This window comes from Larus michahellis, chromosome 4 (assembly GCF_964199755.1).
Source record: "Larus michahellis chromosome 4, bLarMic1.1, whole genome shotgun sequence".
NCBI lineage: Eukaryota > Metazoa > Chordata > Aves > Charadriiformes > Laridae > Larus > Larus michahellis.
In genome coordinates, this window is record NC_133899.1 from 63,361,905 (window position 1) to 63,379,555 (window position 17,651).

At 41.4% G+C, this 17,651-nt stretch overlaps 1 protein-coding gene across 15 annotated transcripts in view; it reads right to left on the reverse strand.

The window, feature by feature from the left end:
- Positions 1 to 11,231, reverse strand: part of RALGAPA1 (Ral GTPase activating protein catalytic subunit alpha 1) — a 134,789-nt gene extending 123,558 nt beyond the window's left edge. For all 15 annotated transcript variants that reach the window (XR_012586749.1, XM_074585179.1, XM_074585178.1 and 12 more), the window contains exon 1: positions 10,844 to 11,231. Coding sequence is in view for 14 of the 15 variants with exons in the window: in XM_074585179.1 (XP_074441280.1) it covers positions 10,844 to 10,949 (106 nt within the window). In the remaining variant the exon portion in view is untranslated. The remainder of the gene's footprint in view (positions 1 to 10,843) is intronic.
- Positions 11,232 to 17,651: the final 6,420 nt, after the last annotated feature.

Here is a 17,651-nt window from a genome sequence, read left to right on the forward strand (position 1 = left end):
CTAGACTATGGACAAGAAAATACAGCAAGAGGCAAATCGAAAGGCTTTAAGACAGGATTGAAGGGAAAAAGAAAGCAATGATTGAGACTTTCAGGAGAAAGGAGGGTGGCAGAAGATAATCTTTAAGCCTGTACATTTAACTGCTGTGCAGGAGCTACAGATAAAAAGCAGTGGAACGGTTCACTTGATGCAAAGGAACGGAAAACACTAGTTCCAATTACTAAAGAGATCGGAAGCAGTTAAACAGGGTCTCTGCCAGTCAACACACAGGAATGCTGCATTTTTGCAGGCACATTTAATGTTTCGTTTCCTGAAATAGGCCCTCATTCTTTCCCCAGACACGGGTCAACTCCGAAACAGACAAAAAAAAACAAGCCAAACTTATTCTTTAAAGAAGACTCACTCTTAACACAACAGTTCATAATTTTTCGACACACTATTCCTAGATTCTTCAGGAGCCAAGCTAAAGGCTTGCCCACATAACCAGGGGAATGGTGATTCTCATTTTACCACAGAATTACTGTGTGACACTTGCATACATACAACTGGCGCTGTGGTAAGGCATTCTGCCTTTCCAGAGTTCTGTTTGGGGGACAATTTCAGAGGATGATCTTTGTTTATTTATTTTGCATTCATTTATTTAAGAACAATGTGGTGCCAATCACCTCAGAAAAGACTCAGAGGAGCATTGGTAGACCTGTGTTATTATCATTAATGCCCAATTAACACTAAAAGCATACCTTCAGAATATAGCTATAGCTTGGAAGAGTAGGATGAAAGTACAAAATTCTTTGGGTTTGCAACTTTTCTAGCAAATCCATTTCACCCCAATTTCTTCCTAAGAACTTGGTAGTGTAAATAAACGCAAGTTTTTGGAATTCAAACGAACAGTTAACAAGTGAATTCTTGCTTTAAGTTCTATTGCTTCAGACAGAAGGAAAAAAAATGGGACATTTTATTTAAGAGGAAATAATATTTTAAAAATTGACTAACCAAAAGAAAACAAAACTCCCACCCCAAACTATTTCTGTTAATGTTGAAAACCAGCTTTCCTTCTAAGGGAGGGAAAACATACTTGTGCATCTGAAATGTTTGCCACCTAGAGTAAAAGACACCTTCTCCTCACATCAAGGATGCTTTTAGTGATTCAGTAAGCTGCTGGTCCAGACATTTGAAACCTCACATCGATCAAGGAACTCTGGAACTCATTATGCATACCCGGACCAAGAATCATGTCAAGAGAGTGGAGGGGGGGGAAAAAGCAGATCCAGTATGGAGTAACGTAGACCTTAGAAGAGTTTGATTTGGAAATCAGCTAGTCTGGCCGCCTGTGTACATCATTCCATTCCACAGCTACCTCTAAATTGAACACAGTCCATATGACTAATACATGGATGGAGAGACTATTGCTCTCCTTGATTACTTTACTATTAAAACGTATCACTTACCTATCAATTGATTCATCTTACTAACTTCCAGCTATATGCTTCTGTTAATGCCTTTTTCATTAATCACGAATCTGATTATTTTTTCCCCCTAACAAGAGTGTTTCTAAAACATTTAGTTCACCTTTATCCTTGTGATCAACTAAAGATACAGTTCTTAAATTCTCTCATCTTAAATCACTTTCTTCAACACTAGGTCATTGTCTCTTCTCTGTGCTCTCCCGAAGTATCACAAATGCTGCATAGAGAGGTAAAAATAATTTCCTCTACAAGGAGCATATGTGTGTCCTTTTCACACAACCTTGAACTGGGAATTTGCAGGAAGTTGCTTGTCTGCTTTGGCCACTTAATCTCCTCTACCTTTTTAGGAGGAGACACATAGCCTTGTTTTTACGTGAAGTGGGATTAGGCATAAACAGGCTTTCCTCCCTAATTTACAGTTCATTTATTTATTTATTTTTAAACAAAAGAACTTTGTATTCTCCTACCACAGATCCATGTAACTTATGCAAACTAATGTATTCCTTGGGTTCTTGGTACTTACGCCCAGATTGGGGGGTGAGGGGAAGGACTCAAAAATAGTTCTGGCACCATATAAAATAGTTAGAAAAGTTTCTCAGAACGGGAGAGGGGAAAATGGGACAATACATATAGATTACTGAATTCCAACAATGTAAAAACTAAAGCTTCTACTGTACAAAGCACAGTTCCAGTACACTAAAATCCAGACTTCCAGCATCATTTATGGAAGCTGTTTGTCAAGAAAATGCAGTTCTCTTCATGCTTCACAAGAGCAAGAAACACAGATTTTTGATTGCTGAGTTTTCCTTAATAATTTTCTGTAACTTAAAAACTGCTGCAAATCTGATCTCTGCATTAACTCTGTGTGTTCAGTGGTGCTTTTTATTTTTTGTGGTTTTTAAGAAGAAAGTTACATTTAAGCACAAAGAGATACCATACAGGGCACTTTGTCCTTTTCTTCCTCCCATAAAACTTTTCTAAAACTAGCTTTAGTTTTTTCCTAGGTTCAGCATTAAGAAGGTAAGCTACTTTTTTTGGTTTAAATTTTTGAAGTTGCACCCAGCTTACAGATTTCTGTTCTATTTTGATGCATGAAACAGAGAACCAAACTAAAAATGGAAGACTAGTTATCTAAGCGATTTGTATGACACTCATTACAAGAGCATTCAAGTACCCCGTTAACTGGAATTCATATTTCCATTAAACCCACTGAAACTTGGAAGTTCTAGTATTACCCCACCTTATAGACTGGAGCTGTAGCACCAAGAGTTAAAGGGAAAAAGAAAGTGGGAAAAAAAAAAAAAAAGAAAAACAGAAAAAAACCCCCCACAAAAACCCAAACACAACAAACAAAAAATCCCTCTACCTCTCCTACCAACTTCTATGCTTATGCGTGACTGTACTCTTAGGAACCTACTTTCATGTATTTTCAGAAGGCCAGCTCTTTTGAAGGTTAATCGTTCAAAACTTTCTGAAAGGTTATGCTCTTTTCAAGTATCTGAGTAGATATTCACAGTGACCTTTTTAGGCAGAGAGGATTCTAGGCCGAAGTCTTGTAAAAAATTTGTTCTGCCACTGAACTCCGCCTAAGACTAAACCCATTTACTGCATGCCTTTTATTATGGTTCAATTATCAGCACATCACTTTTTAACCAGGAATAATTTGAATCCACAAAAGTATTTCACTATTTTAATAAAAACACAACCCTTCAATAGTACACATTAGAAGAAGGGCACTATTTGAACAGCATATCATACTTAGAATTACAATGCAAAAGTACCACCTCAGTGAGCCTAAAAAAAATGACTTTGTCATATGTAAAACATGAACCAAAAGAAACAATACAGATTTTTACTGTGTATTTAAACTTGTAAGAGATCACCTGAGCAAGATTCTGCAAAGCTTACAAGTTTACACATACAACACCCCAGTCCTCTGTAGGAAGAGGATCTCAGTGGGCTTTAACTTATATTTCATACAATTCGCTTTCTCTGTTTATTTCGTTTTCTATATATTACCCTATAAATTATTATTATAAACTAATCTGTAAATCTGTGATGCCTGTTACATATTTATAAATTAGTTGAGATAGCAAATGAAATGCATCTATACTATTTAGATTATTGCCTACTGTATGAAATTAAAATATTATAAAGCAGGTAAACTGGTACTTTCTACACAGGACAGAACTTTACAAGGTGAACAATCAAAACACTGAGCTTAAAACTAAAACAACAACACCCCACCCCAGATCTTAGATATCTATTAACTTTTCTGATGAGTACATTAACATTCACCAGTTCACACACAGCATTGCAGTAATTTACCATAGCATTTAACAGAACAGTCTACACCATTACAGACCAAGTTGTGGTTAATTTTACCTTCGATTTTAAGTGTTTCAGGATTTAATAGTATGTTTATACATAAAGTTGTTACAGCACATAGCATAACGAAAACATTATCCTGTCTCATTCTGAGACTTACTGGCTTTTAAGTCACTTTCCCTCATCCTTACCCAAAAATAAAATACAAGTGACAACTGCGGCAAACAATGACCTGGAAGCCAGCCAGACTTCTAGTTCTATTTCTGTAAAGCGGAGGCCTGCTATAGACTGAAGTGTTCGGCATCAGTTCTCATAACAAACTGGTGCCATTAGAAAGCAAGAGGTTTCTAAGCACTCTCAATTTCAGTTAACGTACAAGCAAAATGGCCAACAGAACTTACTCGTTCTTAATACTCCAAGCTGGAAAATTTAACGGCTACTTTATAGCAAAACAGTACAGAGGTTCAGTTACATACGGACAGTCTCTTGAATAGAAAAGCATGTCATTTAGAAAGGTTAAGTGGAAAACCTCCGGAACTAACTGGTGGTTCTGGCATAGTTAACAGACTGTCAAAGCAAAAGAGACCTGATAACAAACCACAGCGTTTCAAATAGTGAGGTACAAATGCAAATCTATTAAACAAGGGCTTCACATTAGCCATTACTGTTTCAGATCACTAACAGCTATTTAACAAAAACAATTAAATTTTTTTTAAAAGATGATTTTGTCAAAGAAAATATTATTGAGGTTTTTGCTACTGAAAAAGGCACACACTTCAAGAAATCTTCTAATGGACTTCTGTTTAGCATCAGACAAGTCTGAACTTGCCTGATCACCACCATCTTTTAGATGCAAACATACAACAAAAAAAAAATCAGGAATGAATAAGCATGTTAACGAACATCATCGACATACAAACTGTTACAAATTTCAACACCAGCGCTCTACAGGAATGAGCAGAAGCAGCTGACAGCTCTCCAGACTCATTCTTTCAGGTTACTTGCAGACTCCAGAAGAGTTACACTTGTAAACTTTTAAAACAATGCTTCCATAACAACTCGTGCATGTTCCAGAACTTAAGCTTTTCCTTAAGCAACTTCAAACACTTCTGTAGTAATGTACTTGTTTTCATTTTGAACTGCCACAAGCTAAACCCACACAGACCTTTCCTTTGCATCCAAGCGGTCAGAGCTGGCCCTTTGTCCACCCTGTGGCTTTGATCTGACTCCAGCCCTCACCCTTGCGAGCCCGCAGCGCTGGCCACTGCCACTCTCTGCAAGCCCGGTGTAACATTAGCCAAAATCCTAAAGCAAAGCAGTTCTTCCCGCTTTTCCCCTGGCCAAAACAGAGCAGAATGGGTTCAGGGTTAAGTCAAGACTGACAGAACATCAAGTCTAATTTCTTAAACTGCGCTCAACCCACAGCCAAACCCATGAATTACAGCGGTGACATGTCCTCTGCAGTTAGAATTACCAGGAAAGAAAAAAAAATAATCTACAACTCTTGCCAAAAATAATACAGCTTTGCACATCCACAGAAACTTCTGGAACAGTAATCTCCAAAGAAAATTCCAGGCAGCTAGTTTTGCTGTAGCTTCTCACTCGCCTCTCACTTTAACAACCATAAAAAATTTTTCATTTATTATTGTATATAAGTAATATTATAATGAGTGATGTTGATGATGTGCAACACCAATGAATGGCATCCAGCTGAAGCATTAGGGCTGACTGCCAGTGAAACAGATTTCTTAAATTAAAATCCCTTTAGGCAAATGGAATCTCTCTTTAAGTATATTGTTTAATATTAAACAATATATCAGAACGGATGTCCAATGCAGCCTGTTCCATTCTGCCCAGTATCACTTGACTTTTCCCTTTCAGAGATTGCTTACATGATATGTCAAGCACTAACCAACTAACTAACCAACAATAACAAAACAAAATAATAAAAAATACACTCCGTGCTGCAAATACTCTGGTCTCTTAGCATTGCATTTTACAAGCCTTGTCTCCATGGTTCCAGAGATACAAGCAGTGGTTTTTTAAGATAGCAGATGCAAATAAAATAATTTATGAGAAACAATATATTCCTTTTTCCTTTACTCTGGAGTAACAAATTACAGGCCTGTAACTCCTACTCTACAAAATCTGAAGAAGGAAAGAAAAAAAAAAAGAAAAAAATTATCGTAAGAGTTCAGCCCTAAAAGTAAAACTTAAACCAAGTACATTCATTTGACTTGTTTGCACACAGTAAAATTATACAGAAATCATTAAATATTTAGAGGTTTTATTTTAAAAAAAAAAAAACAACACAAAAACATATTAACATATTTACAAATTCTGACTGAAACTACATATTCAACAGGTAGCAGCAACATATTTGCTATCAAAACTAGAATAAAACAAGAAGTCAATATTGTTAACGTACGACATTCTGAAAGGGTCATGTATCTAGCTGCCTTAATTATTTACAGAGTTCTCAAAGCATGGTTTTAACAAAAGGATAAATCAAGCACGATTTGATGCTTGAAGAATTATTAGAACAAACTTTTATGAACTACCATTTTAAAACCACAGAATTTTAGTTTGATGATGAAGTGTTATTAAACAGTGTAACACTGATTATAAGAACAATGCAATATTATTTCCATGTTATTTTCTCTTAATGATCCTAAAAACTGCAATTAGCTGCTAACTCACTGGGGACTGCTAAATTTTTATTTTTTTTTTTCTGGAAAAAATCACAGGCTTTGTTCTGCAGGCAATACCTAACTCCGCAAGGTACACTACGTGCCTCCATTTCCATCTGATCACACTTGCACTACCTGGGGCTGGCAGCCTTCCTTACAGCAGGGCCTGGCTGAGCCACTGACGTACGGACTGCACGGGAATCCCATTAGACATTCCTGCTCATGGTTGATATGCCTAAACCACCGCAGTAGCTCAGAGTAAACAAAACTGTTACAGCCTTTCCAGCATATAGAAACAAGACCCAAGAATAGTTTGATAAAAAGATCACACACTGATCAAGATGGCATTTGGGAACTGTGTCAGACTTAAAGGTACTTCCCAGAACTAAGGAGGAGAGGGAAAGAAAAAAGGGTGTGTGCGGAATGAACACTTCCCTACAGGAAGAAATTAATACACCTCAAAAGAATCAAATCTCCTAAAGCAGATAGTTCCAGCTGTTTCAAGAAAAATACCCCAGCAGGAAAACAGTGGAAAGCAGATTACCTCCACTCACGGACTGGTATGTCCCATGATATGAGACTTCAATCTCTTTCCAATTTTTCTTAGCATTTCTTAGCTATAAAAATATTTATTACTACTTGGAAGTCTCCTAAAGGCTTTAACCTCTATTAAAAAAAACTTATGCCTGTGACATGCATAAATTGGTCACGTATTATATTTACTTTAACAAATAATTTAATCAATTCTGAATTAGCCACCTGAATTTCACTGAATTTTCCTTGGTTCCTCAATTACAAAAAAGGCTGAATAGAGCCATACTGAAGCAGAGCAGAGGACCAACCAGAGACAGGACACTGGAGTGAAGTGGCAAAGAGCAGTCATCTACAAAAGTTTCAGAAAAACAAACAAACATACAAATGCATCTTCCCCAGTATGCCTAAAATTGATAGTTAGTCTAGCACTCAGGAGCTTCCCAAGCCAGAAATCTTTTACTGTAACTTCAAATTTGGTAGGCCTTAACAGACTTCCTGTAAACATATATGAAAAAGACTAGAAAATATTTTTCAGTATCTGCCCCTACAGAAATGGATTCCAAAGCCTTCAATGTCTTGTCACATTAAAGTTTTACTTTCATCCGAATCATTCCCATCTCTAAATCTTCTATACACTGACTATAGCAATAAGAGTACTAAAGCTGCAATGATAGTTGATGTAATGGTACACAGCTGTTTTACAAAAACACAAAATTTTCTATATTCTTTATGCAGTCAGAATGATTTGCATTTTTCACTAAATTTAAACTGAGCTGTCACCAATGACAAGATACTTTTTCCTGAAACGATACAACTATGTTATCTTGTAAAAGGCACTTAAATAATTCCATCTAATGTACACTACTTTTAATTTGTTACAAATAAATGTCACTTGCCTTTGTGCTATCCATTCCCTCAGGTTCATATTAGGTTCTCTGAAACTGTCCGGTCTCTGCTGGTCTTTACTAACAACCACATTATACTATCTTAAATATTTTTTTATGATGCCCAACTTGCACCATTGCCTTGCAGGATCCAACTGTCAATGTTTCACCAAACAAAATTTTTTAGATTTCTCCTCTTTGGCTAATAGACAACCAGCAGTGTGTAATTCACAAGCACTCCGCCTCTTTCCATGACTATTTCATTAATTTAGCTTACTGAAGAACTGCTGTTTTGGATGCCTTGATAAAATAGAGGGAAATCAAACTGGTACTCCCTTTCCTCCCCTCAAGGCTTAACCGTGAATCCAAGGCCACACTTCAGTGTACCACTGCTGAACTAAAGACTAAAAAGTACAGCAAAATGAAATTAACACTGGTCCAATACACGTTGCAGGCCTACTGAAAGGATTTTAAGTTTAAAAACAAGAGAAAATTCTCTCCTTCTCCTGGATGCCGAACAGCAGAGAATTCTCTTCTGGATAGTCTTTTAGTCTCCAATATGCAGGGGCTAAGAGCAATAAACAAGACAAATAATTTTTCATTCATAAAGATGCTGAACAGAGCTGAACTGAGATTTCCTCCCTTTTCCCCTTGGATAGTGCGTTGGCAATAGCTAGCTTGGATCCCCTGAGCACATGGACACGTGCCAATTGTTATGCTGGGGGAGTTGTCACTGAAGCAAAAAGATAAACAGGAAAATGCAGCACTACGCTGCTCCAGCTGCAGGATGGTGCTCCATGCAAAGCCACCTCAGGTAGCAGTCTATCTTATGTGGTTACATTTTTTTTTTTTCACCTGGTCCTGCAGACAAGTCAAAGCAGCAATTGGAGAAGAAAGGGCATACAGCTTATGCTTTGAAAGGCAGTTTAGGGAGCAGAGAAATTTAAGGAATAAGGCAAGGAGGTGATCACAGCAAAAGACAGACTTCAAATAGTCTGCTATATACTTCTCTTGCACTACAGCAGGAACACGCAGAGAAACATCCTACTTCCCCTGCCCCCAAAAAAGACCTTATTTTGTACCTCGTGCATCTAAGAGTATCTGCATAATGACAATATCTTCTAGATGCATCCAAGACAGACAAGTTGAAGAGTACTGTTACACCTTTCCCAACTTACAGAGTCAAACACTGTACTCTCCCAAACTTAGAGAAAGGATTTGTGAGCTGTGCTTCAGTGGCTGAGACATACACATGTGCTGGGGGAAGAAGGGGAATGGCCACCACATGAAAACATGCCTCAGCAGATTTAGTCTGTCCCACAGCCAGTAAGCAGAAACCTTAGATTAGATAAGAACGTCTGCTTGACACAGAGCTCATGCCTTGCATCTTACAGAATGCACCCAAGTATTAACAAAGCTGAAGGAAAATCTTATAAATAAAAGACAAGCAACAGAAATACCAAATCTAGAGCAGATCTCGTGAAAATCACGCAGATTGTTTTGCAGACTAAAGCAAAACTAGAAATAACCAACATACTTTAGCCAGGAAACCTAAATTCAGAGAGGTACTTGGTTTCTTTACAATGCTCTTTCCTCTTAAGTTTCAACTGATGAAGTAGCTAAAAATAAATACAAAACATAAAGCAAGCCACAACTGGCTCAGTACAGCTAGTTAAGAAGAGCGGTAACATTCTGAGTGACGCAAGAGGATAAATCTGACTACTGAAGTGTTTTGAACAGCTAGCTACCCAACTATTCTCCATTTCAAAAGTCTAAATAATTATTACGTTGCAGAAAATAAGTCATGCAGCAGCAGATGCCGCCATACGGGAACACCTGTTCCTTCAACGACCAATACAAAAGAAAATGGGAGCATTAACCGTTTTCCCTTGAAAGGGAAGAATCCAGCTTTGGATGCCAAGGATAGGTACTTAAATACCCCCAAACTGTGGGCAGAACCCAAAATAATCCATTCAGTACTCTGTGCTAAATACAGAATGCAGTTGTCCTTGACCCAGCGCTGTTCACATGTCGATAAACTGTCAGAAGTAACACATGCATTTACTGAACTGAGGGGCCCAAAAGACACTCTGGAGCAAAATTCTTTTTTCAAGGACAGCTTGACGACAATGACTTAGATTTTTACAAACATGCAACTAACAGATATTTTGGAATGGTTAACTCTGGGTGTCTTTTTTCCCCCACTGTTTTTTCATTAGAAATTGTGATTATGTGCAATAATTGCCTAATTCACTGGTCAGGTTAAACAGCTGCTCACATGGAGCTGCGGCAGTACTTAAGTGCTTATTTTCCCTCCTTGACCAACCGGCAAACCAAAAGTGCTTTCAGACGAGCTGTATGAATGCTCATCTACATCTACTCCAGTGCGTACTTACTGTTGTAGCTCTTACCTTGAGCACATACACGAACATAAGTTGTTACTGTGAGCATTTAGGGGAAACAGATTAGAGCCACAGGCACCATTAGGACTCACCAGCCCCTTCTATTCAAGCCTACCGAGTTAGCAGCATCGATGCAGCTCTAGAGAATAATCCACGGGCGAAGCACACCAGCTTTTCGCCTCCACCCGCGGTTGCCAAATGAAAGCCACCTTCTTTCAAAGGCGGTGGAAACGGACGTGCCTCAGTACAACAGCGGGGAGCGAAGCCGCCCCCGCCGGGACCAGCGGCCCCCGGCACGCAGCCGGAGCCCCGCCAAGCGGGGGCCCTCCCTCCGGCCGCGCTGCCCTGCCGTGCCGTGCCATGCAGGGGGGAGGCTGGGCTGACTGGGGTCTCTCGCCGGAGCAGAGCCCCGAGCCCGCCTCCCGCTGGTCCCTCGAATCTCCCGGTCCTTCCTACTCCGGGACTCGGGGCCAGCAGCCAGACGGACTCCCGAGCCGTGGCCCCTCGCTCCCTCCCTCCCTCCCTGCCGGCCGCCTCACCGATGAGGACGCGCAGGTGCTTGAGGCGGGTGAGCGGGTCCTTGCGGGTGTCCAGCACCTTCTGCGTGGATTTCCGCACGTCCCCGTGCGGCTTCTTGGAGAACATCCCGCCGGGCCCGGCCCGGTCCGGCCCGGTCCCGGCGCCGCGCTCCAGAGGCGGAGAGCGGCCTCCGGATCCGCCCGCACCGGGGCCCCTACATAGCCAGCGGCGGCAGCGCCGCCTCCTCCTGGCTCCGGCTCCGATGCGGCGAGGGTGGAGGGGCGCGGCGCGGAGCCAACTCCCCGCGGGCCCGGAGGGGGGCCGGGCCGGGCCGGGCCTAGACTCCCCCTTCCTCCTTCTCCTCCCGCTGCTTCACGACAGCCGTCAGGTGCGACCCCAGGCGTCCCTATGGCAACCGCGCCGTGACGTCACGGCCGGCGCTCCCCAGCGCACCTCCGAGGCGCGGCGGCGGGCGGACGGACGGGGCTCCTCCCTTCCTCCAGCACGGGAGGGGCAGCTGCCTCTGCCCGGGGCTGTCACGGGCCTCCCGGCCAGAGGATGGAGAGCCGGCACCGGAGCAGCAGAGCCGCGTGCTCGCTTCGGGAGCGGGCAGCAGCGAGTGGTGCGGGAAGCTGTACTTCAGCTATTTGTACGTAAAATACAAAGTTATCCCATTGCAGCGCTACTTCTGGCTATACAGAAGCGTAGTGAGGTATAGGGGGGAATCCCGTGGGGAATAAGGAGATAAAATCCAGGCGGTGACTCCAAGCCTTTACTCACGACGCCTCGGTTGGGCAGCCGCAGCGCTGTGCCTCGCCATTCCTCATCCCACACCGCTCCTCCAAGTGCGGCAGCTCCTCACCCCTGGCTCCTGCCCATAGTCCCTTCCCGCTTTCCCTGCCTGCGGCATGGAGACCTGACCATCACGGATGGCTGGGTCCAGCCCCACGCTCTGGGGCAGCCTCGTTTCGTCTGCGTAGGACGGCCATGGCCACGCTGCTCCTACAGCAAAGCCAGAAGCAGGCTCAAGGGACAGCATCTGTCCCCGTCCCGTGCATCACCTCGCCAGCCAGGCCTGCCACAACCGACGGGATATGTACGAGATGCCACATAAACTCTACCACTGAGGGCTCAGTTCGTAATATTGAAAAAGCCCAACGTTTCTCCAAAAAGCCTGACTTTAGTTTACAACCGTGAAATTTATGAAATAGAGAATTCTTGGACTTTCCAATAGACATGTGCTGTTGTGTCATTTAAGATTCATGATTTCCAGCATCACTTTGCTTGGACGTTTTTAAGTAGTCCCTAGTGCTCACTTTTGCATTGAGGATATCCAGTTCCCCCAGCTAAACGCCTGATTACAACAGCTGGAGTTTTTAATATTGGCAATATTTAACTATTTGAGACTTGTTATAAATTGTAAGAGTTGTCAACATTTACGTACCTCTTAGATAAATAACACAACCCGAGTATTTAAATGCATGACCAGTAACAGCTAATATTACAAGCATAAGGGCAGCGGGATTTAGTCAGCAGGGCATCAGTGATGGAGTCAGTGTCATCTCCCACCAATGTGGTCTGCCCCAAAGCATCTCAGATTCTACCATCTCTGTAAATGAGATCTGAAGATTAGCAATGTTAGGTAATAGCTAGTATTACAATAATTTATTTTACCATAAGGCAGTACATTTTAGCTTTCTAAGATCTGATAACAATACATTGATTTATGTGCTTTGCTTCCTAAATTTCGTGAATTATAAGGACATTTTTGTATTTTGTCAATCTTTAAAAGATATCTTTTCTTTGGAGAATTTGCTTGCTTTTCTGATAATTTTTTGGTCTTTAACTCAAGACAGAGCTTAAAAGTAATAGATAAAGACCTCACCAAAATATTAAATAAGAGGAGGGAGTGGTGTTAACTGAGATAATAATGGCTTCTCCAGAGAACCTCCTTGTGCAGGGCACACCAGACAGGAAGGGCATGTTCTATGCACAGCGAAAGCCGTGATTTTGCAAAGGCTTGACTTTCAAGCATGTGACTTCAACGCTTTGATTATGCATGGAGGACAAGGTTAGAAAATAGCAGGATTAGTTAGGGAGGGGTTAGGTTCTGCTGCATTCCAGGCGGCTATTACTGTACCCAATTCTTTGCTTTTGCACCTTGAAAAAAGAACTTTTCAAACATTTTTGTTCAGCTGTAAGGACACCCCCCATAAGTAAGTTTAACTAAACTTTTAAAGGAGTAGGGTAGACAACTAAGTGCTGCAGAACTTTTTTCTCCTTCTTTTAACCCTCTCTACAGGGCCCCATAGGGCACTCATAGTGGGGGCAACTGGGTCACACTCGTACCATCAATTAACTTCTCACAATTCATCTAGGATTTATGATTTCCAAAGAATTCAGCTGTTGCCAAGTACTACAACTATGGGGGTTGTCTTGGTTTTGAGAAAGGTGCCTCTCTAAATTGCACCCTGGGCATTAGGATGGTGTGTTGCAATCCTCTGGGTATGTGGCTTTGCCTGTGCTACAGTATTCCTGTTTGGGAACCATCCTGAGTAACACATTTTTAGTTAACTTAACTGGCAACTATTTACTTTGAGAAAAAGACCACCAAACCTAGATATTTAAGGTTTGAATAGTCAAAAACAGGGTTCTGTACTGTTTGGTACTCTAGTGTAACATATTGATACTGGAGATGTTGGACACTTTGACCAAAGCAGTCAAATATCAGGATCCTGTAAGATGTTTCTAATATTAGAAGAATGGAACAGCTAGCTGTTCCTTCAACAAAACCCTGTTCCTCTGCAAAAAAGCACAAATTCCCATTTCATTTACACAACCCCATAGCTCACAGATGAAATGTGTAATCTATATGCTTCTGTAATTAAGGGAAAGAGCTCTTCATGAGCTAATACTCGCCTGTGCAACCAATTCTTGCTTTATTGCTTTTTTTTGTTAAGCAGTGCATCAGCATTAATACCTTTGTGTGAGCATCTGGTACAAAGTCAGAACACTGCAGTCTTTCCAACCACCAAAGATCCCAAGCTTGAATAAATTTTTCCATGAGCTACAGAATTAATGAAGCCAGATGAGTCATGAGTCACCTCCTTTCACAACCAGAAACCTTCCTCTGCTTAGTCCTCCCCTACTTATTTGAGATGGGCAAGAGGCCTGACTGCCATTAAGTCCTGACTACGTGTATACAGGTTGGTGAGCTGACTGCTGTCTCTTGGATGGGTAAAAACTAAGTTATGTGTTTCCCTCTGTGGGCCATTAATAGGGGTTCTTTGTTCCAGATACTGTTTCACAAAACACACAGAAACTTGGTATCTTTAACACTTGTGCTCTTATGTAAAATTAGATCTCAATTAGGCAATGGCTTCAAAAGTAGCAGGGAGAGCGCAAGTGAAGAGAAACCCAAACCAAAACCCAACGCAACAATCATTACCTAAGCTTTATTTTCTTAACTAGGACGGTGTCAGCCATGCTTAAAGCACAGAAGGTAGATATGGCCTATTGTGATGAGAAACTTTTGTACCTGTGAAAGTTATTTTCAACTGGTGTAACGATTACTAATTCCTGGCCAGCGGTGTCAGAGAATTTAGACTTTTGCTGTGCAAAGTCACCTCCAACTCACCATGTTTGTGTTCTAATGTAAGCACTAGCACCCTTATCTGATATGAAAGAGGTTTTGAAATGTGAATACACTAACACAGTGGCAGTTACAGCAACTTCTTTTTTTAACTGAAAGTGCTCAAACACTCTCTCTCAACCACGGAGATGTTTTCTTTTTCTTCCCCAACTTATGAAATAATTTTGCAATATTGACAAACCCACAAAAGAACTTCCAGAAGAGAAAAGCCCTGCAGAAACTCTGCACGTCTGCCAGCTTCTAGGGGAGAGCCAGTTTTGCAGAGATTATTTCTGTTTTATCAAAGGAAATATATTGCCCCCAATCTCTCCCCTTATCTCACCTGCAGGAGTAAGCACGGTCTTTTAGAAATAAGTCATATCATTTTGAGTTTATTTAGATTAGTAGTTTTGAGCTTACTTTACACCATTTGCAGCATATGCCAGAATATCTTGCGTAGATAATATATGAGCTGAGGGAGGAACATGATCCAATAGCCTTCAAACATAGATAGCAGCTTGCACACCGTGACCACTCCTTTAACTTGGTGCTGACCTTGTCCTGCAGGAAAAATAGTCTTTTCAGTGTTCTTGTGACCCAACTCCTAAGTATTGCACTTTGAAATTGGGAGTGAAGAATGAGATTTAATTTTATAGATCATCCAGTGTATCATTTCTTTGTGATACCAGAAAAAAACTATTTCAAGTGACATAATTTGGTTTGCCAGAGTTCACAAACACCCCAGTGCTACCACTTCTTTCTTAACCCATACTACAGGTGAGGCCCAAGAACTGCCTGAAACCTCACACGTATCTTCCAGATAAATTTATCTCATGATTCTTCTTTCATCGTTAATAACACATACTGATAGACCTGGCGAATATGTTGATGTCCTGTCCCCTTTGGAGGACCTCACCCCCCACAATCAAACTTGTGATGACCAGTCCAAGGCAAACTGCATCTTTGATCTGGGAGAAACTCCTAGTGAGAAGATAGTTCAAACTCATTAAGATGTAGTGCACTATATTGGATCAAACACAGTAAATGCTCTTTTGTCCTTGCTTCTCCTTGAAGGTTTCATCTTACGAAGGTTTTCATCACACCTGTGTCATACTGACTCACATTATGTATCTTTGGCTTCTCTCTTTACAACCCTCCCCTTGTTAGAAATACTCAGTTACTACGCAGTTACTCACTACAACAAAAGCTGCCAATCAGGTTGATAATCAGAAAGCTAGTAACTGCTTTTCAGATTCTAGAGTGATACATGTTTCTACACACTGTCTCCATTCAACAAATTAGTTGTAAAATTACAGCTCTGCTTCCTAGCTTTTTCTGAAGATGTCTGGTCTAATAGCCACCATGCTTGTGCCAGGTTCCACTTTTCTCTGTGTTTCACAGCTGTAATTCAATAGCCAGATTCAGATTATTGGTTTATGTGCCCAGATTAAGTCCTAGGAAGCTGATGCCTGCATTTCCAAGCTTTTCCTCTTCATATGTGTGAGTTCCCATCTTCAATCATCTCTCTCTCTCCCAAACTGGGAAAGGGGATTTCACCATCTGTCAAGGTCTGTGCTGGCCAGCATTTTATTTATGATTGTTATCATGTCCAAATTTTTCTCAATACCAGCTTTCAACAGAATTGCTAGTTTTGAATTTTACATTGTTGCCAACTGTCCCTGTTAATGGACTGTGTCTCTTTCTAATTGTTCAAAAATAGCACATACCAGCTGTTAATCCCCACTTCCCCATTAAATGCAGAGCCAGGCTGATGAGGATGATCACAATCACCTCCTTCTTAATGACTCTTTCACTCTGATGAAGGGTATAAGTCATGATCCAGAAAAAAACATAGCTTTGTGGGCATCTCATGCTTCTTTTCACGTACCTTGATAAAATGGTCAATCCGGTCCTCTGGTAGCTGACTGGATTCCTAGCTGGTATGTATACACAGTAAGACACAAATCTTTGCAAGTCCTCTAGCAAGCCAGACAGAATTTTTTCTTTCCCCCCTCCTTCTAGCACGCATCTGGCCCTAGACAGCCAATTAAGATAGGTGTTCCCACTTTATATGTTAAGGGTTTATAGATTATCTGATTAACCATATTTCTGGGAACAAATTATAAAACGTCGCTAGCACTGTGCCACCATATGTAGCTCCGGGCAATACCCTTTTCTCTTAGCTTTTCTAACACTCCATTTGGACAGTCAGATTAACTTCAACCAGTAACTATTTTTTTCTCCTCAAGACACTAGATGTTTGTATTGCTTTAGGTGGGTATTTCCCCCCTCTCCTGGCTACAAACAGAATAGAAGCAGCATGTAAAATCATGTATTTCTAAAAAAAAAATAATTCTGGCTCAATTCCCCATCCTGGTTGCTGATTTCCATCGTGGCATGGGAACTTTGATTTCCTTCTGGGGCTTATTTTTAGCTCCTTTAGACCTCGTTCCAACTGTTTGGAAAGGAAATTACAATCAGTCCAAAGGTTTCCTGATTTCCTGACATTCCTTTCCCTGCAACTGTTTCCAGTATTTTTTTCTAGCCCAGAGCATTTGATTTCTAGTCTTTTTATCTTGCTAGTCCAAAGGGCAACACTTGAATTTGGGATTATTAGACATTTTTTACTTATGGTTCCTTTTTGTCAAATCCCCATGGATTCTCTGAAGAGAAATTTCAGATCCAGTTTGTGAAATTCACTGTTTTCCTTTGGGGACGTCTCCAGCTCCTGTTTCAGGCCTCCTCCTAACTCCTTTCGGCCATCTGAATATCAGGCACCCCTACTAACACTTTTTCCACGTTAGCTGGAAGGAATACCTGCTTACAACACAATTTCTTGGTGACGGTCTCTGGAAATTTTCCAAAAACTCTAAGAACCGGTGCTCAGCCACATGTTGGGGTCCCGCAAAGCGGTTCCTAGAGAGGGAAAACCCGAGGGCGAGGTCAGTCGCTGTTGCTCTATTCAATAACCAGAGCCATTATAATCACCCCAGCCCCTGTTCCCTCCGTTCTCCCACCTTCCCCGGGGCTGGGGGCAACCCGGGAACCCCCCCCGGCCCGCCGGCGCAGAGCATGCGCCGGGCGCGGAGCATGCGTGGCCGCCCCCTTCCCCCGGCAGCGCCGTGCCTTTCGGCAGGCTGCAGTCCTCTCAGAAATCGTAGGGGGTGTTTCCTGCCCTGTGCTTAAAATGATAAAAA